The sequence below is a fragment of the Pelophylax lessonae genome, assembly GCF_965119305.1.
Source record: "Pelophylax lessonae genome assembly, chromosome: 1".
Taxonomy (NCBI): Eukaryota; Metazoa; Chordata; class Amphibia; order Anura; family Ranidae; genus Pelophylax; species Pelophylax lessonae.
The window spans coordinates 60,832-87,237 of NC_138768.1; the positions used below are offsets into that span (position 1 = coordinate 60,832).

General features: G+C 46.4%; 1 protein-coding gene across 1 annotated transcript in view; it reads left to right on the forward strand.

Annotated features, from left to right (window-relative positions):
- Positions 1-9,409: 9,409 nt before the first annotated feature.
- Positions 9,410-26,406, forward strand: part of DOK1 (docking protein 1) — a 71,680-nt gene continuing 54,683 nt past the window's right edge. Inside the window, exon 1 of the mRNA XM_082243186.1 lies at positions 9,410-9,651. Coding sequence (XP_082099312.1) covers positions 9,586-9,651 — 66 coding nt within the window. The 5' untranslated portion in view covers positions 9,410-9,585. The remainder of the gene's footprint in view (positions 9,652-26,406) is intronic.

The following is a 26,406-nucleotide window of genomic DNA, read 5'->3' on the forward strand; positions in this document are numbered from 1 at the left end:
GGGGCTCTGGTGGTATTGGTGTAGGAGTTATGGTGGTATTTGTGTAGGGGTTCTGGTGGTATTGGTGTAGGAGTTCTGGTAGTATTGGTGTAGGGGTTCTGGTGGTATTGGTGTAGGGGTTCTGGTGGTATTGGTGTAGGGGTTCTGGTGGTATTGGTGTAGGGGTTCTGGTGGTATTGGTGTAGGGGTTCTGGTGGTATTGGTGTAGTAGTTCTGGTGGTATTGGTGTAGGAGTTATGGTGGTATTTGTGTAGGGGTTCTGGTGGTATTGGTGTAGGGGTTCTGGTGGTATTGGTGTAGGAGTTATGGGGGTATTGGTGTAGGAGTTATGGGGGTATTGGTGTAGGGGGTTCTGGTGGTATTGGTGTAGGAGTTCTGGTGGTATTGGTGTAGGAGTTCTGGTGGTATTGGTGTAGGGGTTCTGGTGGTATTGGTGTAGGGGTTCTGGGGGTATTGGTGTAGGAGTTCTGGGGTTATGGGTGTAGGGGTTCTGGTGGTATTGGTGTAGGAGTTCTGGGGGTATGGGTGTAGGGGTTCTGGTGGTATTGGTGAAGGGGTTCTGGTGGTATTGGTGTAGGAGTTCTGGTGGTATTGGTGTAGGAGTTCTGGTGGTATTGGTGTAGGGGTTCTGGTGGTATTGGTGTAGGGGTTCTGGGGGTATTGGTGTAGGGGTTCTGGTGGTATTGGTATAGGGTGCTGGTATTACTGGTGTAAGGTATTGGTGATCCAGTCAGATGTTGATGTGTCGAGTCCAGGCGGGGAGAAGAACTTCAGTTCTCGGTGTAATTGATATTGGTGTAGGGGTTCTGGTGGTATTGGTGTAGGGGGTTCTGGTGGTATTGGTGAAGGGGTTCTGGTGGTATTGGTGTAGCGGGTTCTGGTGGTATTGGTGTAGGGGTTCTGGTGGTATTGGTGAAGGGGTTCTGGTGGTATTGGTGAAGGGGTTCTGGTGGTATTGGTGTAGCGGGTTCTGGTGGTATTGGTGTAGGGGTTCTGGTGGTATTGGTGAAGGGGTTCTGGTGGTATTGGTGTAGGGGTTCTGGTGGTATTGGTGTAGGGGTTCTGGTGGTATTGGTGTAGGGGTTCTGGTGGTATTGGTGTAGGGGTTCTGGTGGTATTGGTGTAGGGGGTTCTGGTGGTATTGGTGTAGGGGCTCTGGTGGTATTGGTGTAGGGGTTCTGGGTGTAGGGGCTCTGGTGGTATTGGTGTAGGGGGTTCTGGGGGTATTGGTGTAGGGGTTCTGGTGGTATTGGTGAAGGGGTTCTGGTGGTATTGGTGTAGGGGTTCTGGTGGTATTGGTGTAGGGGTTCTGGGGGTATTGGTGTAGGGGTTCTGGTGGTATTGGTGTAGGGGTTCTGGTGGTATTGGTGAAGGGGTTCTGGTGGTATTGGTGTAGGGGTTCTGGTGGTATTGGTGTAGGGGTTCTGGTGGTATTGGTGAAGGGGTTCTGGTGGTATTGGTGTAGGGGTTCTGGTGGTATTGGTGTAGGGGTTCTGGTGGTATTGGTGTAGGGGTTCTGGGGGTATTGGTGAAGGGGTTCTGGGGGTATTGGTGTAGGGGTTCTGGGGGTATTGGTGAAGGGGTTCTGGTGGTATTGGTGTAGAGGTTCTGGGGGTATTGGTGTAGGGGTTCTGGTGGTATTGGTGTAGGGGTTCTGGGGGTATTGGTGTAGGGGTTCTGGTGGTATTGGTGTAGGGGTTCTGGTGGTATTGGTGTAGGAGTTCTGGTGGTATTGGTGAAGGGGTTCTGGGGGTATTGGTGTAGGGGTTCTGGTGGTATTGGTGTAGGGGTTCTGGTGGTATTGGTGTAGGGGTTCTGGGGGTATTGGTGTAGGGGCTCTGGTGGTATTGGTGTAGGGGGTTCTGGGGGTATTGGTGTAGGGGTTCTGGTGGTATTGGTGAAGGGGTTCTGGTGGTATTGGTGTAGGGGTTCTGGTGGTATTGGTGTAGGGGTTCTGGGGGTATTGGTGTAGGGGTTCTGGTGGTATTGGTGTAGGGGTTCTGGTGGTATTGGTGAAGGGGTTCTGGTGGTATTGGTGTAGGGGTTCTGGTGGTATTGGTGTAGGGGTTCTGGTGGTATTGGTGAAGGGGTTCTGGTGGTATTGGTGTAGGGGTTCTGGTGGTATTGGTGTAGGGGTTCTGGTGGTATTGGTGTAGGGGTTCTGGGGGTATTGGTGAAGGGGTTCTGGGGGTATTGGTGTAGGGGTTCTGGGGGTATTGGTGAAGGGGTTCTGGTGGTATTGGTGTAGGGGTTCTGGGGGTATTGGTGTAGGGGTTCTGGTGGTATTGGTGTAGGGGTTCTGGTGGTATTGGTGTAGGAGTTCTGGTGGTATTGGTGAAGGGGTTCTGGGGGTATTGGTGTAGGGGTTCTGGTGGTATTGGTGTAGGGGTTCTGGTGGTATTGGTGTAGGGGTTCTGGGGGTATTGGTGAAGGGGTTCTGGTGGTATTGGTGTAGGGGTTCTGGTGGTATTGGTGTAGGGGTTCTGGTGGTATTGGTGTAGGGGTTCTGGGGGTATTGGTGAAGGGGTTCTGGGGGTATTGGTGTAGGGGTTCTGGGGGTATTGGTGAAGGGGTTCTGGTGGTATTGGTGTAGAGGTTCTGGGGGTATTGGTGTAGGGGTTCTGGTGGTATTGGTGTAGGGGTTCTGGGGGTATTGGTGTAGGGGTTCTGGTGGTATTGGTGTAGGGGTTCTGGTGGTATTGGTGTAGGAGTTCTGGTGGTATTGGTGAAGGGGTTCTGGGGGTATTGGTGTAGGGGTTCTGGTGGTATTGGTGTAGGGGTTCTGGTGGTATTGGTGTAGGGGTTCTGGGGGTATTGGTGTAGGGGTTCTGGTGGTATTGGTGTAGGGGTTCTGGGGGTATTGGTGTAGGGGTTCTGGTGGTATTGGTGTAGGGGTTCTGGGGGTATTGGTGTAGGGGTTCTGGTGGTATTGGTGTAGGGGTTCTGGGGGTATTGGTGTAGGGGTTCTGGTGGTATTGGTGTAGGGGTTCTGGGGGTATTGGTGTAGGGGTTCTGGTGGTATTGGTGTAGGGGTTCTGGTGGTATTGGTGTAGGGGTTCTGGTGGTATTGGTGTAGGGGTTCTGGGGGTATTGGTGTAGGGGTTCTGGTGGTATTGGTGTAGGGGTTCTGGTGGTATTGGTGAAGGGGTTCTGGGGGTATTGGTGTAGGGGTTCTGGTGGTATTGGTGTAGGGGTTCTGGGGGTATTGGTGTAGGGGTTCTGGGGGTATTGGTGTAGGGATTCTGGTGGTATTGGTGTAGGGGTTCTGGTGGTATTGGTGTAGGGGTTCTGGTGGTATTGGTGTAGGAGTTCTGGTGGTATTGGTGTAGGAGTTCTGGTGGTATTGGTGTAGGGGTTCTGGGGGTATTGGTGAAGGGGTTCTGGTGGTATTGGTGTAGGGGTTCTGGGGGTATTGGTGAAGGGGTTCTGGTGGTATTGGTGTAGGGGTTCTGGGGGTATTGGTGAAGGGGTTCTGGTGGTATTGGTGTAGGGGCTCTGGTGGTATTGGTGTAGGGGTTCTGGTGGTATTGGTGTAGGGGTTCTGGGGGTATTGGTGTAGGAGTTCTGGTGGTATTGGTGAAGGGGTTCTGGGGGTATTGGTGTAGGGGTTCTGGTGGTATTGGTGTAGGGGTTCTGGGGGTATTGGTGAAGGGGTTCTGGTGGTATTGGTGTAGGGGTTCTGGGGGTATTGGTGTAGGGGTTCTGGTGGTATTGGTGTAGGGGTTCTGGTGGTATTGGTGTAGGAGTTCTGGTGGTATTGGGGTAGGGGTTCTGGGTGTAGGGGTTCTGGTGGTATTGGTGTAGGGGTTCTGGTGGTATTGGTGTAGGGGTTCTGGGGGTATTGGTGTAGGGGTTCTGGGGGTATTGGTGTAGGGGTTCTGGGGGTATTGGTGAAGGGGTTCTGGTGGTATTGGTGTAGGGGGTTCTGGTGGTATTGGTGTAGGGGTTCTGGTGGTATTGGTGTAGGAGTTCTGGTGGTATTGGGGTAGGGGTTCTGGTGGTATTGGTGTAGGGGTTCTGGTGGTATTGGTGTAGGGGTTCTGGGGGTATTGGTGAAGGGGTTCTGGTGGTATTGTGTGGGGGTTCTGGTGGTATTGGTGTAGGAGTTCTGGTGGTATTGGTGTAGGGGTTCTGGTGGTATTGGTGTAGGGGTTCTGGGGGTATTGGTGAAGGGGTTCTGGTGGTATTGGTGTAGGAGTTCTGGTGGTATTGTGTGGGGGTTCTGGTGGTATTGGTGTAGGGGTTCTGGTGGTATTGGTGTAGGGGTTCTGGTGGTATTGGTGTAGGGGTTCTGGGGGTATTGGTGTAGGGGTTCTGGTGGTATTGTGTGGGGGTTCTGGTGGTATTGGTGTAGGAGTTCTGGTGGTATTGGTGTAGGGGTTCTGGTGGTATTGGTGTAGGGGTTCTGGGGGTATTGGTGAAGGGGTTCTGGTGGTATTGGTGTAGGAGTTCTGGTGGTATTGTGTGGGGGTTCTGGTGGTATTGGTGTAGGGGTTCTGGTGGTATTGGTGTAGGGGTTCTGGTGGTATTGGTGTAGGGGTTCTGGGGGTATTGGTGTAGGGGTTCTGGTGGTATTGGTGTAGGGGTTCTGGGGGTATTGGTGAAGGGGTTCTGGTGGTATTGGTGTAGGGTATTGGTGATCCAGGTAGATGTCGATGTGTCGAGTCCAGGCGGGGAGAAGATCTTTAGTTCGCGGTGTAATTGATTTTGATATACGGTACTGGTGTAAGGTATTGGTGATCCAGAATAACAACCTGAGAACCGGTGAAAGACGATCATTAAACAATTGAGTGAAGATCTCTCCATATTTATCAAGCATTCTGATGAAGGCGGAGTGGTTTTGTCATTCAGGATGTGGAGGTTTATAAACGCGAGGCTTTGAGACGACTCTCCGATCCGCCTCTCTATATGAGACGATGGAAAGATTTAGCTACGGAATGTAGATCCTCCCTACACTTGATCAGAAGGGTGTTATTTTAGGTATATTGTTTAAACGGAAGGGGGAGTTCATTCCTGATGCACCGCGGGTCCCTGTTTTTTACCATCTACGCAAGGGGCGGTGTCCCCTTATGGGCAGGCCCATAGTGGGGGGCTTCGGGTCTTTGAAGGAAAGACTGGGACAGTGGATTGATTTCCGGCCTTTGGAAGTTGAGCTCCCCAGTTACCTATGGGACACAAACCATTTACTGGGCCTCTGTCAGGACTTCTAGTGGATGGGGGCCACGGATTGATCACATGTGATGTGTCCAGTGTCCTGTATTCCTCCATCCCACACTCTGGATCTTTTTGGATCGATCTGGGATGTACTCCGGTGTCCAGAGAGAGAGTTTATTTTGGAGTGTCCGGAATACCTCCTCGCTCACAATTTTCTTTTTCGTTTGATGGAGACTTATCTCTGAAGGTGTGGGGCGGCCATGGGAGCCAGGTGTCCCCCCCCCTCTCTCTATATATGGCTTGGTGGGGGAGGGGTGGGATTTTTGGTACTGGCAACCCGTTCCGCCCACACATCGAGTTTTCCAGATGCTACATAGACGATTTGATATTCGTTTCGGTGAGTTTGGGGAGATTTGAGGATTCTTTTGTTGTGTGAATCTCCATTTTACTGACAGAGGAATCAACCTTCTTCTGATTGGATGTTGCCTTGGAGGGCGGGGTGGAGGAGTAATTGCCGATTTGTCAGGAAATAACCTTTTAGGAGCAGATTGTGGCCATGAGAGGCGTTCCCATCGGCCAGTTCCTTCGTAGAATAATGTTGTATGGATGACGATTTTGAAGGAGAAAGCTCACCTGAATGAGAGATCGATTTTTACTATGGGGGAATCCTAGGGATGTGATTGGACGAGCAGTGAGTATAGCGAGGAATTGGGAAGGTCAGGAAGTGTTTTAGGGGAGGAGACAGTTTCCGGCTGCTGTGCAAGCGCGACATTTTTAGATTTTTTTTTTTTTATGTACTCAGATCCCAATTGGTGGGACCGATGCGTGGGGTCACAATTCCTTTATATGATTGATATACTTACACAGCGCCTGTAAATTGTGGTTCTCTGTGGTATTTATACTGGTGTAGGGGTATTGGTGATACTGGTGTAGGAGTACAGGTGTAGGGGTATTGGTGATACTGGTGTAGGGGTATTGGTGATACTGGTGTAGGAGTACAGGTGTAGGGGTATTGGTGATACTGGTGTAGGGGTATTGGTGATACTGGTGTAGGAGTACAGGTGTAGGGGTATTGGTGATACTGGTGTAGGGGTATTGGTGATACTGGTGTAGGAGTACAGGTGTAGGGGTACTGGTAGTACTGGTGTAGGGGTATTGGTGATACTGGTGTAGGAGTACAGGTGTAGGGGTACTGGTAGTACTGGTGTAGGGGTATTGGTGATACTGGTGTAGGAGTAGAGGTGTAGGGGTACTGGTAGTACTGGTGTGGGGGTATTGGTGATACTGGTGTAGGAGTACAGGTGTAGGGGTACTGGTAGTACTGGTGTAGGGGTATTGGTGATACTGGTGTAGGAGTACAGGTGTAGGGGTACTGGTAGTACTGGTGTGGGGGTATTGGTGATACTGGTGTAAGGGTATTGGTGATACTGGTGTAGGAGTACAGGTGTAGGGGTATTGGTGATACTGGTGTAGGGGTATTGGTGATACTGGTGTAGGAGTACAGGTGTAGGGGTACTGGTAGTACTGGTGTGGGGGTATTGGTGATACTGGTGTAGGAGTACAGGTGTAGGGGTATTGGCGATACTGGTGTAGGGGTATTGGTGATACTGGTGTAGGAGTACAGGTGTAGGGGTATTGGTGATACTGGTGTAGGGGTATTGGTGATACTGGTGTAGGAGTACAGGTGTAGGGGTACTGGTAGTACTGGTGTGGGGGTATTGGTGGTACTGGTGTAGGAGTACAGGTGTGGGGGTATTGGTGATACTGGTGTAGGAGTACAGGTGTAGGGGTACTGGTAGTACTGGTGTAGGGGTATTGGTGATACTGGTGTAGGAGTACAGGTGTAGGGGTACTGGTAGTACTGGTGTGGGGGTATTGGTGATCCAGGCAAATGTTGATGTGACTATTTCAGGCAGGGAGGAGGACTCAGGTTCTCGGTGTGATGTGATGCTGGAGTTCCTAAAGTAGGCTGTTCTGGTGGTCCTGGTGTAGGTGGTACTGGTGATACGGGTGTATAGATATTGGTAATCCAGGCAGATGTTGATGTGACGAGTCCAGGCAGGGAGGGGGGAGGAGGACTCTGGGTCTTGGTGTGATGCGATGCTGGTGGTACTGGTAGTACTGGTTTAGCGGTACTGGTGGTACGGGTGTATAGATATTGGTATATAAAAAATCAGGTGTGACCAGCACTATGGTATATGTAATGTTAGCCACAGGTGTAAGCTGCCACCAACCTACCCTTGGAAATTCAAGGGTACAAGGAATGATAAAGGGAAAAAAAGGTTGGTAAATGGCGCTACCTGTTAAAGGGAATTTTGAAGTGGAAAAACCACCTAGTGTATAGTGCAAACCTTAAACATCTCCAACATAATACAAATAAATTCAAATCAAAGTATTTCCTCAATATTGTTATCAAACATGCAATAAAGTTTGGTGAAAAAATTATATTGTTTAATTTATTAATTAGGTGCAGGTGCCAGGGGAATTGCTGATTGGGCATATGCCGATGCCCATACAAAGTGCTCAGTGCCAAGTGTAATTCAAGGCTATAAATAAATGGAAAATAAGTGCCCAATACTTGGTAAAAAGAATTTATTGACTTATAAGGTGCTTCTAGTGTCCTCCTCCATGGAGGGAGTACCGGTGTTGGAAGTTCTATTTATTGCTGCCTTCAATGAATGTATGGAGTGGCAGCGCTCTTCTAAAAATAAACCGTATATCAAAAAAACACAAAACTTCTATAAATAAAATAAGTAGGGACTTCCCTCCCACTGATGTATAACAGATTAGTGCAAGTGAATAAGTCCAGTGTTAACTTTTTAAACAATAGTGGTGTTGGTGATTTCGGTGGCTATACCCGCGGCCCCCCACCAGGTATGGCACTCACCCCTTTTCAAACCCTTGAAGCAGAGTTATTAGTTCTGGTGTTGGTAGCTCCAAAAAAAGGATCCTGGGTGTCCTTAGTGTCTGAGGTTGAGTGGGCTGGAATGTGCCTCCAAGATGTCCTTCAGGGTCTGTTGATAGCGGTCACCACAAGAGTTGGTGGAGTTCAGTACCCAGAAGCCAGTTCACGAGAGACGGGCGAACCACAGATTTCCATAGACAGGCATCTGATAATTCTTGTAGACTGCATTTCCTTGTTGCCTCGTCTTTCTAATGAATGGCTACTCAATAAACAATTAGACCCTACAGCTGATTTCCTTCGCCAGCAAGAATCAACAGACGCTGAAGGACATCTTGGAGGCACATTCCAGCCCACTCAACCTCAGACACTAAGGACACCCAGGATCCTTTTTTTGGAGCTACCAACACCAGAACTAATAACTCTGCTTCAAGGGTTTGAAAAGGGGTGAGTGCCATACCTGGTGGGGGGCCGCGGGTATAGCCACCGAAATCACCAACACCACTATTGTTTAAAAAGTTAACACTGGACTTATTCACTTGCACTAATCTGTTATACATCAGTGGGAGGGAAATCCCTACTTATTTTATTTATAGAAGTTTTGTGTTTTTTTGATATACGGTTTATTTTTAGAAGAGCGCTGCCACTCCATACATTCATTGAAGGCAGCAATAAATAGAACTTCCAACACCGGTACTCCCTCCATGGAGGAGGACACTAGAAGCATCTTAGAAGTCAATAAATTCTTTTTACCCCGTATTGGGCACTTATTTTCCATTTATTTATAGCCTTGAATTACACTTGGCACTGAGCACTTTGTATGGGCATCGGCATATGCCCAATCAGCAATTCACCTGGCACCTGCACCTAATTAATAAATTAAACAATATTATTTTTTCACCAAACTTTATTGCATGTTTGATAACAATATTGAGGAAATACTTTGATTTGAATTTATTTGTATTATGTTGGAGATGTTTAAGGTTTGCACTATACACTAGGTGGTTTTTCCACTTCAAAATTCCCTTTAACAGGTAGCGCCATTTACCAAGCTTGTATAGATATTGGTGATCCAGGCAGATATTGATGCGAGGAGTCCAGGCAGGGAGGGGGGAGGAGGACTCTGGGTCTTGGTGTGATGCGATGCTGGTGGTACTGGTAGTACTGGTTTATGATTACTGGTGATACGGGTGTATAGATATTGGTGATCCAGGCAGATGTTGATGTGACGAGTCCAGGCAGGGAGGGGGGAGGACTCAGGAGGGAGGGGGGAGGACTCAGGAGGGAGGGGGGAGGACTCTGGTTCTCGGTGTAATACAGGAAGCAGAGTGAGGAGGAAGTTATAGAAAAGCAGAAACTGGAGGAGTGAGGGAGGGGGAGGGGAGGGAGACTGAGTGCAGCAAAGTTTGATAAACTTCAGATTTGAGAGGCGGAAAGTTGGAGGATTGGGGGGGCAGAAATGTCCCCGGAGGCCCCCTGATCCTGGGACAGTAGGGACACCCCGAGGGGGGGGGGGGCGATCGGTCAGGATGGCAGCCACAGACAAAGTGCTGAAGGAAGGACAACTCCACATCAAACAGAACAAATTCGGGAAGGTGAGTCCCTTCTCATTCACACCTCCAGCAAGATCAATACTCATTCATACTCCCCCAATACTCATCAATATTCGTACTCCTCATTACTCCCCCAATGCTCAATACTCACTCATTACTTACCCAATACTCATCAATACTCCCCAATACACATACTCCCCCCAATACTCATCAATACTCATATTACTCATAACTTCCCCAATACTCATCAATACCCCCCCAATACTCATACTCCCCCTAATACTCATTAATACACCCCAATACTAATACTCCCCCAATACTCATCAATGTTCATACTCATTACTTTCCCAATACTCCCCAATACACATACTCCCCCAATACTCATCAATACTCCCCAATACACATCAATACTCATACTCATTACTTTCCCAATACTCATCAATACTCCCCAATACACATACTCCCCCCAATACTCATCAATACTCATATTACTCATAACTTCCCCAATACTCATTAATACACCCCAATACTCATCAATACTCATACTCCTCATTACTTCCCCAATACTCATCAATACCCCCCCCCCAATACTCATACTCCCCCTAATACTCATTAATACACCCCAATACTAATACTCCCCCAATACTCATCAATACTCATACTCCTCATTACTTCCCCAATACTCATCAATACCCCCCCCAATACTCATACTCCCCCTAATACTCATTAATACCCCCAATACTCATACTCCTCAATACTTCCCCAATACCCCCAATACTCAACTCTCCCCCATTACTCATCAATATTCCCTCAATATCTTTCAAATACTCATTCATACTCCCCCAATGCTTCTCAATACCCCCAAATACTCACCCCCCCCCCATACTCCTCAATACTCCCCCAATACTCATCAATACCCCCAATACTAATACTCATCAATACTCCCTCATTACTCATCAATACTCATACTCCCACAATACATTACACATTAATACTACATCAATACCACCCAATACTCATCAATACTCCCTCATTACTCAGGAGGAGGGGGAGTGTGACATCATCACCGCCAGAATTCACCCAACCTCATATTACCCTCATCTATTATATTACCTAACATGCCCCTCCCCCTCTACTATATATTGTAACCCCCGCACACCCTACACATGAGTGACCCCCAACCCCCGCACACCCTACACATGAGCGACCCCCCCAACCCCCACACACCCTACACATGAGCGACCCCCAACCCCCGCACACCCTACACATGAGAGACCCCCCCAACCCCCGCACACCCTACACATGAGCGACCCCCAACCCCCGCACACCCTACACATGAGCGACCCCCAACCCCCGCACACCCTACACATGAGCGACCCCCCCAACCCCCGCACACCCTACACATGAGCGACCCCCGCACACCCTACACATGAGCGACCCCCAACCCCCGCACACCCTACACATGAGCGACCCCCGCACACCCTACACATGAGCGACCCCCCCAACCCCCACACACCCTACACATGAGCGACCCCCAACTAGGGTTGCCACCTCATCCCTTTAATCCAGGACACATATTAATTACACAGGTTCTGAGGCTAATATAATGCACATAAGGCACCAAGTGAGTTTAATTACCACCTTAATCAGCCACAGAACCTGTGTAATTAATATGTGTCCTGGATTAAAGGGATGATGTGGCAACCCTAATTATATGGGGTGTATTATATGGGGTGTATAGTGGGGTGTATTATATGGGGGGTGTATAGTGGGGTGTATTATGGGGTGTATTATATGGGGTGTATTATATGGGGTGTATAGTGGGGTGTATTATATGGGGGGTGTAGTGGGGTGTATTATGGGGTGTATTATATGGGGTGTATTATATGGGGTGTATAGTGGGGTGTATTATATGGGGTGTATAGTGGGGTGTATTATGGGGTGTATTATATGGGGTGTATTATATGGGGTGTATAGTGGGGTGTATTATATGGGGTGTATAGTGGGGTGTATTATGGGGTGTATTATATGGGGTGTATTATATGGGGTGTATAGTGGGGTGTATTATATGGGGTGTATAGTGTGGTGTGTAGTGGGGTGTATAGTGTGGTGTGTAGTGGGGTGTATAGTGTGGTGTATTATATGGGGTGTATAGTGGGGTGTATTATATGGGGTGTATAGTGTGGTGTATTATATGGGGTGTATAGTGGGGTGTATTAAATAGGGGGTGTATAGTGGGGTGTATTATATGGGGTGTATTATATGGGGTGTATAGTGTGGTGTATTATATGGGGTGTATTATATGGGGTGTATTATATGGGGTGTATTATATGGGGTGTATAGAGGGGGGTGTATTATATGGGGTGTATTATATGGGGTGTATAGTGTGGTGTATTATATGGGGTGTATTATATGGGGTGTATAGTGTGGTGTATTATATGGGGTGTATTATATGGGGTGTATTATATGGGGTGTATTAGAGGGGGGTGTATAGAGGGGGGTGTATAGTGGGGTGTATTATATGGGGTGTATTATATGGGGTGTATTATATGGGGTGTATAGTGGGGTGTATTATATGGGGTGTATAGTGGGGTGTATTATATGGGGTGTATAGTGTGGTGTATTATATGGGGTGTATAGTGGGGTGTATTAAATAGGGGGTGTATAGTGGGGTGTATTATATGGGGTGTATAGTGTGGTGTATTATATGGGGTGTATTATATGGGGTGTATTATATGGGGTGTATAGAGGGGGGTGTATTATATGGGGTGTATAGTGGGGTGTATTATATGGGGTGTATAGTGGGGTGTATTATATGGGGTGTATAGTGGGGTGTATTATATGGGGTGTATAGAGGGGGGTGTATAGTGGGGTGTATTATATGGGGTGTATAGAGGGGGGTGTATAGTGGGGTGTATTATATGGGGTGTATAGTGGGGTGTATTAAATAGGGGGTGTATAGTGGGGTGTATTATATGGGGTGTATAGTGGGGTGTATTATATGGGGGGTGTATAGTGGGGTGTATAGTGTGGTGTATTGTGTGGGGTGTATTATATGGGGTGTATTATATATGGGGTGTATTATATATGGGGTCTCTTATATATGGGGTGTATTATATATGGGGTGTATTATATATGGGGTGTATAGTGTGGTGTATTATATATGGGGTGTATAGTGGGGTGTATTATATGGGGTGTATAATGGGGTGTATTATATGGGGTGTATTATATGGGGTGTATTATATGGGGTGTATTATATATGGGGTGTCTTATATATGGGGTGTATTATATATGGGGTGTATAGTGTGGTGTATTATATGGGGTGTATAGTGGGGTGTATTATATGGGGTGTATAGTGTGGTGTATTATATGGGGTGTATAATGGGGTGTATTATATGGGGTGTATTATATGGGGTGTATTATATGGGGTGTATTATATATGGGGTGTCTTATATATGGGGTGTATTATATATGGGGTGTATAGTGTGGTGTATTATATGGGGTGTATAGTGGGGTGTATTATATGGGGTGTATAGTGTGGTGTATTATATGGGGTGTATTATATGGGGTGTATTATATGGGGTGTCTTATATATGGGGTGTATAGTGTGGTGTATTATATGGGGTGTATTATATGGGGTGTATTATATGGGGTGTATTATATGGGGTGTATAGTGTGGTGTGTAGTGGGGTGTGTAGTGGGGTGTATAGTGTGGTGTATTATATGGGGTGTATAGTGGGGTGTATTATATGGGGTGTATAGTGTGGTGTATTATATGGGGTGTATAGTGGGGTGTATTAAATAGGGGGTGTATAGTGGGGTGTATTATATGGGGTGTATTATATGGGGTGTATAGTGTGGTGTATTATATGGGGTGTATAATATGGGGTGTATTATATGGGGTGTATTATATGGGGTGTATAGAGGGGGGTGTATTATATGGGGTGTATTATATGGGGTGTATAGTGTGGTGTATTATATGGGGTGTATTATATGGGGTGTATTATATGGGGTGTATAGTGTGGTGTATTATATGGGGTGTATTATATGGGGTGTATTAGAGGGGGGTGTATAGAGGGGGGTGTATAGTGGGGTGTATTATATGGGGTGTATTATATGGGGTGTATTATATGGGGTGTATAGTGGGGTGTATTATATGGGGTGTATAGTGGGGTGTATTATATGGGGTGTATAGTGTGGTGTATTATATGGGGTGTATAGTGGGGTGTATTAAATAGGGGGTGTATAGTGGGGTGTATTATATGGGGTGTATAGTGTGGTGTATTATATGGGGTGTATTATATGGGGTGTATTATATGGGGTGTATTATATGGGGTGTATAGAGGGGGGTGTATTATATGGGGTGTATAGTGGGGTGTATTATATGGGGTGTATAGTGGGGTGTATTATATGGGGTGTATAGTGGGGTGTATTATATGGGGTGTATAGAGGGGGGTGTATAGTGGGGTGTATTATATGGGGTGTATAGAGGGGGGTGTATAGTGGGGTGTATTATATGGGGTGTATAGTGGGGTGTATTAAATAGGGGGTGTATAGTGGGGTGTATTATATGGGGTGTATAGTGGGGTGTATTATATGGGGGGTGTATAGTGGGGTGTATAGTGTGGTGTATTGTGTGGGGTGTATTATATGGGGTGTATTATATATGGGGTGTATTATATATGGGGTCTCTTATATATGGGGTGTATTATATATGGGGTGTATTATATATGGGGTGTATAGTGTGGTGTATTATATATGGGGTGTATAGTGGGGTGTATTATATGGGGTGTATAATGGGGTGTATTATATGGGGTGTATTATATGGGGTGTATTATATGGGGTGTATTATATGGGGTGTATTATATATGGGGTGTCTTATATATGGGGTGTATTATATATGGGGTGTATAGTGTGGTGTATTATATGGGGTGTATAGTGGGGTGTATTATATGGGGTGTATAGTGTGGTGTATTATATGGGGTGTATAATGGGGTGTATTATATGGGGTGTATTATATGGGGTGTATTATATGGGGTGTATTATATATGGGGTGTCTTATATATGGGGTGTATTATATATGGGGTGTATAGTGTGGTGTATTATATGGGGTGTATAGTGGGGTGTATTATATGGGGTGTATAGTGTGGTGTATTATATGGGGTGTATTATATGGGGTGTATTATATGGGGTGTCTTATATATGGGGTGTATAGTGTGGTGTATTATATGGGGTGTATAGTGGGGTGTATTATATGGGGTGTATTATATGGGGTGTATTATATGGGGTGTCTTATATATGGGGTGTATAGTGTGGTGTATTATATGGGGTGTATAGTGGGGTGTATTATATGGGGTGTATAGTGTGGTGTATTATATGGGGTGTATTATATGGGGTGTATTATATATGGGGTGTCTTATATATGGGGTGTATTATATATGGGGTGTATTATATATGGGGTGTCTTATATATGGGGTGTATTATATATGGGGTGTATAGTGGGGTGTATTATATGGGGTGTATAGTGTGGTGTATTATATGGGGTGTATAGTGGGGTGTATTATATGGGGTGTATAGTGGGGTGTATTATATGGGGTGTATAGTGGGGTGTATTATATGGGGTGTATAGTGTGGTGTATTATATGGGGTGTATTATATATGGGGTGTATTATATATGGGGTGTCTTATATATGGGGTGTATTATATATGGGGTGTCTTATATATGGGGTGTATAGTGTGGTGTATTATATGGGGTGTATAGTGGGGTGTATTATATGGGGTGTATAGTGTGGTGTATTATATGGGGTGTATAATGGGGTGTATTATATGGGGTGTATTATATATGGGGTGTATTATATGGGGTGTATTATATATGGGGTGTATTATATATGGGGTGTATTATATGGGGTGTATTATATGGGGTGTATTATATGGGGTGTATTATATGGGGTGTATTATATATGGGGTGTATTATATGGGGTGTATTATATATGGGGTGTATAGTGTGGTGTATTATATGGGGTGTATAGTGGGGTGTATTATATGGGGTGTATAGTGTGGTGTATTATATGGGGTGTATAGTGGGGTGTATTATATGGGGTGTATAGTGTGGTGTATTATATGGGGTGTATTATATGGGGTGTATTATATATGGGGTGTATTATATATGGGGTGTATAGTGTGGTGTATTATATGGGGTGTATAGTGTGGTGTATTATATGGGGTGTATAATGGGGTGTATTATATGGGGTGTATAGTGTGGTGTATTATATGGGGTGTATAATGGGGTGTATTATATGGGGTGTATTATATATGGGGTGTATTATATATGGGGTGTATTATATGGGGTGTATTATATATGGGGTGTCTTATATATGGGGTGTATAGTGTGGTGTATTATATGGGGTGTATAGTGGGGTGTATTATATGGGGTGTATAGTGGGGTGTATTATATGGGGTGTATAGTGTGGTGTATTATATGGGGTGTATTATATGGGGTGTATTATATATGGGGTGTCTTATATATGGGGTGTATTATATATGGGGTGTATAGTGTGGTGTATTATATGGGGTGTATAGTGGGGTGTATTATATGGGGTGTATAGTGTGGTGTATTATATGGGGTGTATAATGGGGTGTATTATATGGGGTGTATTATATGGGGTGTATTATATATGGGGTGTATTATATGGGGTGTATTATATATGGGGTGTATTATATGGGGTGTATTATATGGGGTGTATTATATATGGGGTGTATTATATGGGGTGTATTATATGGGGTGTATTATATATGGGGTGTATAGTGTGGTGTATTATATGGGGTGTATAGTGGGGTGTATTATATGGGGTGTATTATATATGGGGTGTCTTATATATGGGGTGTATTATATATGGGGTGTATAGTGTGGTGTATTATATGGGGTGTATTATATGGGGTGTATAGTGGGGTGTATTATATGGGGTGTATTATATGGGGTGTATAGTGGGGTGTATTATATGGGGTGTATTATATGGGGTGTATTATATGGGGTGTATTATATATGGGGTGTATTATATATGGGGTGTATTATATGGGGTGTATTATATGGGGTGTATTATATGGGGTGTATTATATATGGGGTGTATTATATGGGGTGTATTATATGGGGTGTATTATATATGGGGTGTATAATATGTGGTGTATTATATATGGGGTGTATAGTGTGGTGTATTATATGGGGTGTATAGTGGGGTGTATTATATGGGGTGTATTATATGTGGTGTATTATATATGGGGTGTATAGTGTGGTGTATTATATGGGGTGTATAGTGGGGTGTATTATATGGGGTGTATTATATGGGGTGTATTATATGGGGTGTATTATATGGGGTGTATTATATATGGGGTGTATAGTGTGGTGTATTATATGGGGTGTATAGTGGGGTGTATTATATGGGGTGTATAGTGTGGTGTATTATATGGGGTGTATTATATGGGGTGTATTATATATGGGGTGTATTATATATGGGGTGTATTATATATGGGGTGTATAGTGGGGTGTATTATATGGGGTGTATAGTGTGGTGTATTATATGGGGTGTATAATGGGGTGTATTATATGGGGTGTATTATATATGGGGTGTATTATATATGGGGTGTATTATATGGGGTGTATTATATATGGGGTGTATTATATGGGGTGTATTATATGGGGTGTATTATATATGGGGTGTATTATATGGGGTGTATTATATGGGGTGTATAATATGGGGTGTATAGTGTGGTGTATTATATGGGGTGTGTAGTGGGGTGTATTATATGGGGTGTATTATATGGGGTGTATTATATGGGGTGTATTATATGGGGTGTATTATATATGGGGTGTATTATATGGGGTGTATTATATATGGGGTGTATAGTGTGGTGTATTATATGGGGTGTATAGTGGGGTGTATTATATGGGGTGTATTATATGGGGTGTATAGTGTGGTGTATTATATGGGGGGTGTATAGTGGGGTGTATTATATGGGGGGTGTATAGTGGGGTGTATTATATGGGGTGTATAGTGGGGTGTATTATATATGGGGTGTATTATATATGGGGTGTATTATATATGGGGTGTATAGTGTGGTGTATTATATGGGGTGTATAGTGGGGTGTATTATATGGGGTGTATTATATGGGGTGTATAGTGTGGTGTATTATATGGGGGGTGTATAGTGGGGTGTATTATATGGGGGGTGTATAGTGGGGTGTATTATATGGGGTGTATAGTGGGGTGTATTATATGGGGGGTGTACAGTGTGTTGTATTATATATGGGGTGTATTATATATGGGGTGTATTATATATGGGGTGTATTATATATGGGGTGTATTATATATGGGGTGTATTATATATGGGGTGTATTATATGGGGTGTATTATATGGGGTGTATAGTGGGGTGTATTATATGGGGTGTATTATATATGGGGTGTATTACATGGGGTGTACAGTGTGGTGTATTATATGGGGTGTATAGTGGGGTGTATAGTGGGGTGTATTATATGGGGTGTATTATATGGGGTGTGTAGTGGGGTGTATTATATGGGGTGTATAGTGGGGTGTATAGTGGGGTGTATTATATGGGGTGTATTATATGGGGTGTATAGTGGGGTGTATTATATGGGGTGTATAGTGGGGTGTATAGTGGGGTGTATTATATGGGGTGTATTATATGGGGTGTGTAGTGGGGTGTATTATATATGGGGTGTATAGTGTGGTGTATTATATGGGGTGTATTATATGGGGTGTATTATATGGGGTGTATTATATGGGGTGTATAGTGGGGTGTATTATATATGGGGTGTATTATATGGGGTGTATTATATGGGGTGTATTATATGGGGTGTATAATATGGGGTGTATAGTGTGGTGTATTATATGGGGTGTATTATATGGGGTGTATTATATGGGGTGTATTATATGGGGTGTATAGTGGGGTGTATTATATATGGGGTGTATTATATGGGGTGTATTATATGGGGTGTATTATATGGGGTGTATAATATGGGGTGTATAGTGTGGTGTATTATATGGGGTGTATTATATGGGGTGTATTATATGGGGTGTATTATATGGGGTGTATTATATGGGGTGTATTATATGGGGTGTATTATATGGGGTGTATAGTGGGGTGTATTATATATGGGGTGTATTATATGGGGTGTATTATATGGGGTGTATTATATGGGGTGTATAATATGGGGTGTATAGTGTGGTGTATTATATGGGGTGTATAGTGTGGTGTATTATATGGGGTGTATAGTGGGGTGTATTATATGGGGTGTATAGTGGGGTGTATTATATGGGGTGTATTATATGGGGTGTATTATATGGGGTGTATTATATGGGGTGTATTATATGGGGTGTATAGTGTGGTGTATTATATGGGGTGTATTATATGGGGTGTATTATATGGGGTGTATTATATGGGGTGTATTATATGGGGTGTATTATATGGGGTGTATAGTGTGGTGTATTATATGGGGTGTATAGTGGGGTGTATTATATGGGGTGTATTATATGGGGTGTATTATATGGGGTGTATTATATGGGGTGTATAGTGTTGTATTTTCTGGCTCTCTCGGCACGCCTGTGTTTGGTGTGAAGTGGATATTTCGGGTTGTGGTTTTTGCTGTTCCGTATTGTCGCTCCTCTTCAGGTCTCGCCCCCGATGTTGGTCAGTGTCAGATGTTCGGGAGATCGAAGCTCAGAATCTCAATGTAGCTTTTCTTGTCACATATTTATTTTTGAGCTTCCTGTTATTCGTTGTGTAACAAACCGACCCCACGTGTGGTCGATGTTTTTGGTTTGTAAAGAGTTCGGCCCACACAGTCCCATCACCCAGATATCACATAGTTACATAGTTACATAGTTACATAGTTACATAGTTACATAGTTACATAGTTACATAGTTACATAGTTACATAGTTGGTGAGGTTGAATAAAGACAATAGTCCATCCAGTTCCCCCTGTGTAGGTGTGTGTGGGCGGAGTTCCCCCTGTGTAGGTGTGTGTGGGCGGAGTCCCCTGTGTAGGTGTGTGTGGGCGGAGTCCCCTGTGTAGGTGTGTGTGGGCGGAGTCCCCTGTGTAGGTGTGTGTGGGCGGAGTTCCCCCTGTGTAGGTGTGTGTGGGCGGAGTTCCCCCTGTGTAGGTGTGTGTGGCTGTAATCATCTCTCATACCCCTGAATGTTCTGATCCTTGAGATGTAAGTCTAAGAGTCTTTTGAAAGCCACCATACTTCCCGCAGAAACCACCTCTTGTGGTAGAGAATTCCACAATCTTGTAGCTCTAACAGTAAAGAACCCCCTGCGTTGCCTGAGGTTAAAACGCTTCTCCTCTAATCGCATTGTATGTCCTCGAGTCCTCTTGCAATCCATTCGACTGAATAGCTTTTTTTTCTATGCTGAGATCCCCATTGAGATATTTATAAATTGCTATCATGTCCCCTCTAAGGCGTCTCTTCTCCAGGGAGAATAAATCGAGCGATTGCAGCCGCTCTTCATAATTAAGGTCCTCCAATCCCCTAATCAGTTTAGTTGCCCTTCTCTGGACTCTCTCCAGCTCCAACACATCCCTCCTGAGGACTGGCGACCAGAACTGGACAGAATACTCCAGATGCGGTCGGACCAGAGTTTTATAAAGTGGAAGGATTATAGTCTTATCTCTGGAATACATCCCTTTCTTTATGCATGCTAATATTCTGCTGGCTTTGGCAGCTGCCGCTTGACATTGCATGCTGTTGCCTAATCTATCATCAACCAAGACTCCCAGATCTTTCTCCATTTTTGATTCCCCCAAAGGTTCCCCCCCTAACGTGTATTGTGCTTTTATGTTTCTAATCCTCAAGTGCAAAACCTTACACTTCTCTACGTTAAACCTCTTTGCCATGTCGTTGCCCACTCTGTTATTTTGTCCAGGTCATTCTGTAGGATATCTGCTTCATGTTGTGCAGTTATTGCCCTGCCCAATTTTGTGTCATCTGCAAAAACTGATATCGAACTCCTGATCCCGTCCTCAATGCTGTTTATGAATAAATTGAACAAGGTTGGTCCCAGGACTGAGCCCTGGGGCACCCCGCTTACCACCCTAGACCAGTCTGAGTATGCGCTGTTTATTACCACCCTTTGGACACGCCCCTTTTAGCCAGTTCCGTATCCAAGAGCAAACCCTGCTGTCGATACCTGCAGACCTTATTTTATAAATTAAGTGCTTATGGGGAACTGTATCAAATGCCTTAGCGAAATCCATGTACACCACATCCACTGGTCTCCCCCTATCTAGGTACTCCACATCCACTGGTCTGCCCCTATCCAGATACCCCACATCCACTGGTCTCCCCCTATCCAGGTACCCCACATCCACTGGTCTGCCCCTATCAAGCTCACAGCTCACCTCCTCGTAGAATGCTAAGAGATTGGTTTGACAAGATCGCCCATTTGTAAACCCGTGCTGATTACTGCTGATGATGTTGTTGTCTTTAGCAAACTCTACGATATAGTCCCTTATCATCCCCTCCAGAAGTTTACATACTATCGATGTCAGACTGACAGGCCTATAATTTCCCGGGATATGCCTCTGCCCCTTTTTGAATACCGGTATCACGTTAGCTTTCTTCCAATCCCCTGGTACATCTCCTGTCCTAATACTGTCAGCAAAGATCAGGAACAGTGGTCTGGATATAACCTTACTGAGTTCCTTGAGTACTCTCGGATGTACGCCATCCGGGCCTGGTGATTTGTTTGTGTTAAGTTTATCCAGCCTTTCCCTAATTTCACCCTCTGTTAGCCATAGTGGCAAGTCCTGTGTATTACTACTAACCATACAGTCATGGTCAGTGTACTCCATACAGTCATGGTCAGTGTACCCCATACAGTCATGGTCAGTGTACCCCATACAGTCCTGGTCAGTGTACCCCATACAGTCCTGGTCAGTGTACTCCATACAGTCATGGTCAGTGTACTCCATACAGTCATGGTCAGTGTACCCCATACAGTCATGGTCAGTGTACTACATACAGTCATGGTCAGTGTACTCCATACAGTCATGGTCAGTGTACCCCATACAGTTATGGTCAGTGTACCCCATACAGCCATGGTCAGTGTACTCCATACAGTCCTGGTCAGTGTACCCCATACAGTCCTGGTCAGTGTACCCCATACAGTCCTGGTCAGTGTACTCCATACAGTCATGGTCAGTGTACTCCATACAGTCATGGTCAGTGTACTCCATACAGTCATGGTCAGTGTACCCCATACAGTCATGGTCAGTGTACTCCATACAGTCATGGTCAGTGTACTCCATACAGTCATGGTCAGTGTACCCCATACAGTCATGGTCAGTGTACTCCATACAGTCATGGTCAGTGTACCCCATACAGTCCTGGTCAGTGTACCCCATACAGTCCTGGTCAGTGTACTCCATACAGTCATGGTCAGTGTACTCCATACAGTCATGGTCAGTGTACTCCATACAGTCATGGTCAGTGTACCCCATACAGTCATGGTCAGTGTACTCCATACAGTCATGGTCAGTGTACCCCATACAGTCATGGTCAGTGTACTCCATACAGTCATGGTCAGTGTACTCCATACAGTCATGGTCAGTGTACCCCATACAGTCATGGTCAGTGTACTCCATACAGTCCTGGTCAGTGTACCCCATACAGTCCTGGTCAGTGTACTCCATACAGTCCTGGTCAGTGTACCCCATACAGTCATGGTCAGTGTACCCCTCCTTTTCCTGTGTAAAGACTGAGGAGAAAAAAGCATTCAGCACGGTTGCTTTTTCAGTGTCCTCTGTAACCATCCTCCCATCATCGCTAATTATGTGTGCAATATGCTCTGCCCTAGTTTTTTTGCTGTTGATATATTTAAAGAATTTCTTTGGGTTCTTTTTACTATCCTCCGCTATTTGTCTCTCAAAGTTGATTTTAGCCATCTTGATTTCGTGTTTACTCTTATTATTTGCCTCCTTGTATTGGTGGAAAGCCGATACTGTGCCCTCTGATTTATACTTCTTGAAGGCCAATTTTTTTCCCCTAATAAGTTTTTTAACGCTCCGGTTTAGCCAGCCAGGTTTGGCTTCGTCTCTTCTAAATTTATTCCCCATAGGAATGCACTGCAAGATGCCTTTGCCTAATATGTTCCTAAAGCATTCCCATTTTTCCTCAGTGGTCAGGGATCCCAGGGTTTGGTCCCAGTTTACCCTTTCCATCATTGAGTACAATTTTGGAAAGTCTGCCCTTCTGAAGTTTAGGGTTCTTATGTTCCCCACTTGCCTTTTTATATTGTTATTTACACTAAATGTGATCATCCTGTGATCGCTAGAGCCCAGGTTGTCCTGGACTCCTACCTCCGAGATTATGTCTGGGTCATTAGTGATCAATAGATCCAGGACTGCGTTTTCTCTAGTCGGAGAATCCACCAACTGTGACATGTAATTATCCTGTAAGGTTTCCGTGAATAGACGGGCCTTCTGTGAGTGTGCAGTCCCCTCTTCCCAGTCAATGTCGGGATAATTGAAGTCCCCCAATATGATGACTGATCCCAGCTTTCCCACTTTACCCAACAGTGATATAAATTCCAGCTCTACCTCCTCCCCTTGGTTAGGTGGCCTATAGCAAACCCCCACAATTACTTTCCCCTTTTCTCCTTCCCTATGGAGTTCAACCCACACAGATTCTAAATCCATGCTCATCCCTTCCGTAATGTCACTCCTTTCTATCACCTTTATATTGTTCTTGACATAGAGACATACCCCTCCCCCTCTTTTTCCTACCCTGTCTTTCCGGTACACCGAATACCCTTGGATATTGGCCAGCCAGTCATGTGAGGGGTCGAACCAAGTTTCTGTTATTCCCACAAGGTCTATGTCCTCCTCATGTACTAATATTTCCAACTCCTCCATTTTATTAGCTAGGCTCCTGGCATTTGCATATACCCCTCTTAGTTTTACGGAAGTTAAGCGCAATTGGCGGTTATGTTTATTCCTGTTTGGTCTGAGGTTCTCCCGCACAGACCCGCCAATTGACATTGTGGACCTACTGTCGCTGCTGACCCTACAACTGCCTTCAGTCCTCTGCTCCCTCCTGACTGACTCTACTTCTGAGCCCTCCCCCCCGTCTCCTAGTTTAAAAGCCCCTCCAACTTGGTGGCCATCACGAGGGGCCAATTCTGGTCAGACGGTGCTGGAAAGTTCTATCATGAGAACAACTGACCGACCTCAGGACCCAACACTGACCCAACATGGATCAGTGTTGGGTCGGTTCTGGGTCCATGCCGGGTCAGTGCTGGGTCATTGTCAGGTCAGTGTTCAGTCAGTGCTGGGTCCCGTCTATGTTGGGTCAATGTCGGGTCAGTCCTGGGTCATTGTCAGGTCAGTGTTCGGTCAGAACTGGGTTGGTTTTTGGTCCATGTCAGGTTAGTGCTGAGTCCTGTCTTTGTTGGGTCAGTTCTGGATCCATGTCCAGTCAGTGCTGGGTCAATGTTGGGTCAGTGGTGGGTTGGTTCTGGGTCCAACACTGATTTGATATGGACCCAGAGTTGACCCAGCACTGACCCAAAATAGACCCAGAACCAATCCAGCACTGACGTGACATGGACCCAGAACTGACCCAACATTATGTCAGCATTAGCCTGGCACTAACCCCATATAGACTCATCACTAACCGCTCACGGACCCGGCACTAACCCCATATAGAGCCAGCACTGCCAAGACACGGACCCGGCACTAACCCCATATAGAGCCAGCACTGCCAAGACACGGACCCGGCACTAACCCCATATAGAGCCAGCACTGCCAAGACACGGACCCGGCACTAACCCCATATAGAGCCAGCACTGCCAAGACACGGACCCGGCACTAACCCCATATAGAGCCAGCACTGAGCGGACACGGACCCGGCACTAACCCCATATAGAGCCAGCACTGAGCGGACACGGACCCGGCACTAACCCCATATAGAGCCAGCACTGAGCGGACACGGACCCGGCACTAACCCCATATTGAGCAAGCACTGAGCGGACATGGACCCGGCACTAACCCCATATAGAGCCAGCACTGCCCGGAAACTGACCCGGCACTAACCCCATATAGAGCCAGCACTGCCCAGACACGGACCCGGCACTAACCCCATATAGAGCCAGCACTGAGCGGACACAGACCCAGCACTAACCCCATATAGAGCCAGCACTGCCCGGAAACAGACTCGGCACTAACCCCATATAGAGCCAGCGCTGCCCGGACACGGACCCGGCACTAACCCCATATAGAGCCAGCACTGCCAAGACACGGACCCGGCACTAACCCCATATAGAGCCAGCACTGCCAAGACACGGACCCGGCACTAACCCCATATAGAGCCAGCACTGTCAAGACACGGACCCGGCACTAACCCCATATAGAGCCAGCACTGAGCGGACACGGACCCGGCACTAACCCCATATAGAGCCAGCACTGAGTGGACACGGACCCGGCACTAACCCCATATTGAGCCAGCACTGAGCGGACATGGACCCGGCACTAACCCCATATAGAGCCAGCACTGCCCGGAAACTGACCCGGCACTAACCCCATATAGAGCCAGCACTGCCCAGACACTGACCCGGCACTAACCCCATATAGAGCCAGCACTGAGCGGACACAGACCCAGCACTAACCCCATATAGAGCCAGCACTGCCCGGAAACAGACTCGGCACTAACCCCATATAGAGCCAGCACTGCCCGGACACCGACCCGGCACTAACCCCATATAGAGCCAGCACTGCCCGGAAACAGACTCGGCACTAACCCCATATAGAGCCAGCACTGCCCGGACACCGACCCGGCACTAACCCCATATAGAGCCAGCACTGCCCGGACACAGGCCCGGCACTAACCCCATATACAGCCAGCACTGAGCGGACATGGACCCAGTACTAACCCCATATAGAGCCAGCACTGCCCGGACACGGACCTGGCACTAACCCCATATAGAGCCAGCACTGCCCGGACACAGACCCCGCACTGCCCGGACACGGACCCGGCACTAACCCCATGTAGAGCCAGCACTGAGCAGACACGGACCCAGCACTAACCCCATATAGAGCCAGCACTGCCCGGACACAGACCCAGCACTAACCCCATATAGAGCCAGCACTGCCCAGACACGGACCCAGCACTAAAACCATATAGAGCTAGCACTGAGCGGACACTGACCCAGCACTAACCCCATATAGAGCCAGCACTGCCCGGACACGGGCCCGGCACTAACCCCCATATAGAGCCAGCACTGCCCGGACACGGACACGGTACTAACCCCATATAGAGCCAGCACTGCCCGGACACGGGCCCGGCACTAACCCCATATAGAGCCAGCACTGCCCGGACACGGACCCAGCACTAACCCCATATAGAGCCAGCACTGCCCGGACACGGACCCAGCACTAACCCCATATAGAGCCAGCACTGCCCGGACACGGACCCAGCACTAACCCCATATAGAGCCAGCACTGCCTGGACACGGACCCAGCACTAACCCCACATAGAGCCAGCACTGCCCGGACACGGACCCAGCACTAACCCCATATAGAGCCAGCACTAACCCCATATAGAGCCAGCACTGCCCGGACACGGACCCATCACTAACCCCATATAGAGCCAGCACTGTCCGGACACGGACCCAGCACTAACCCCATATAGAGCCAGCACTGCCCGGACACGGACCCAGCACTAACCCCATATAGAGCCAGCACTGCCCGGACACGGACCCGGCACTAACCCCATATAGAGCC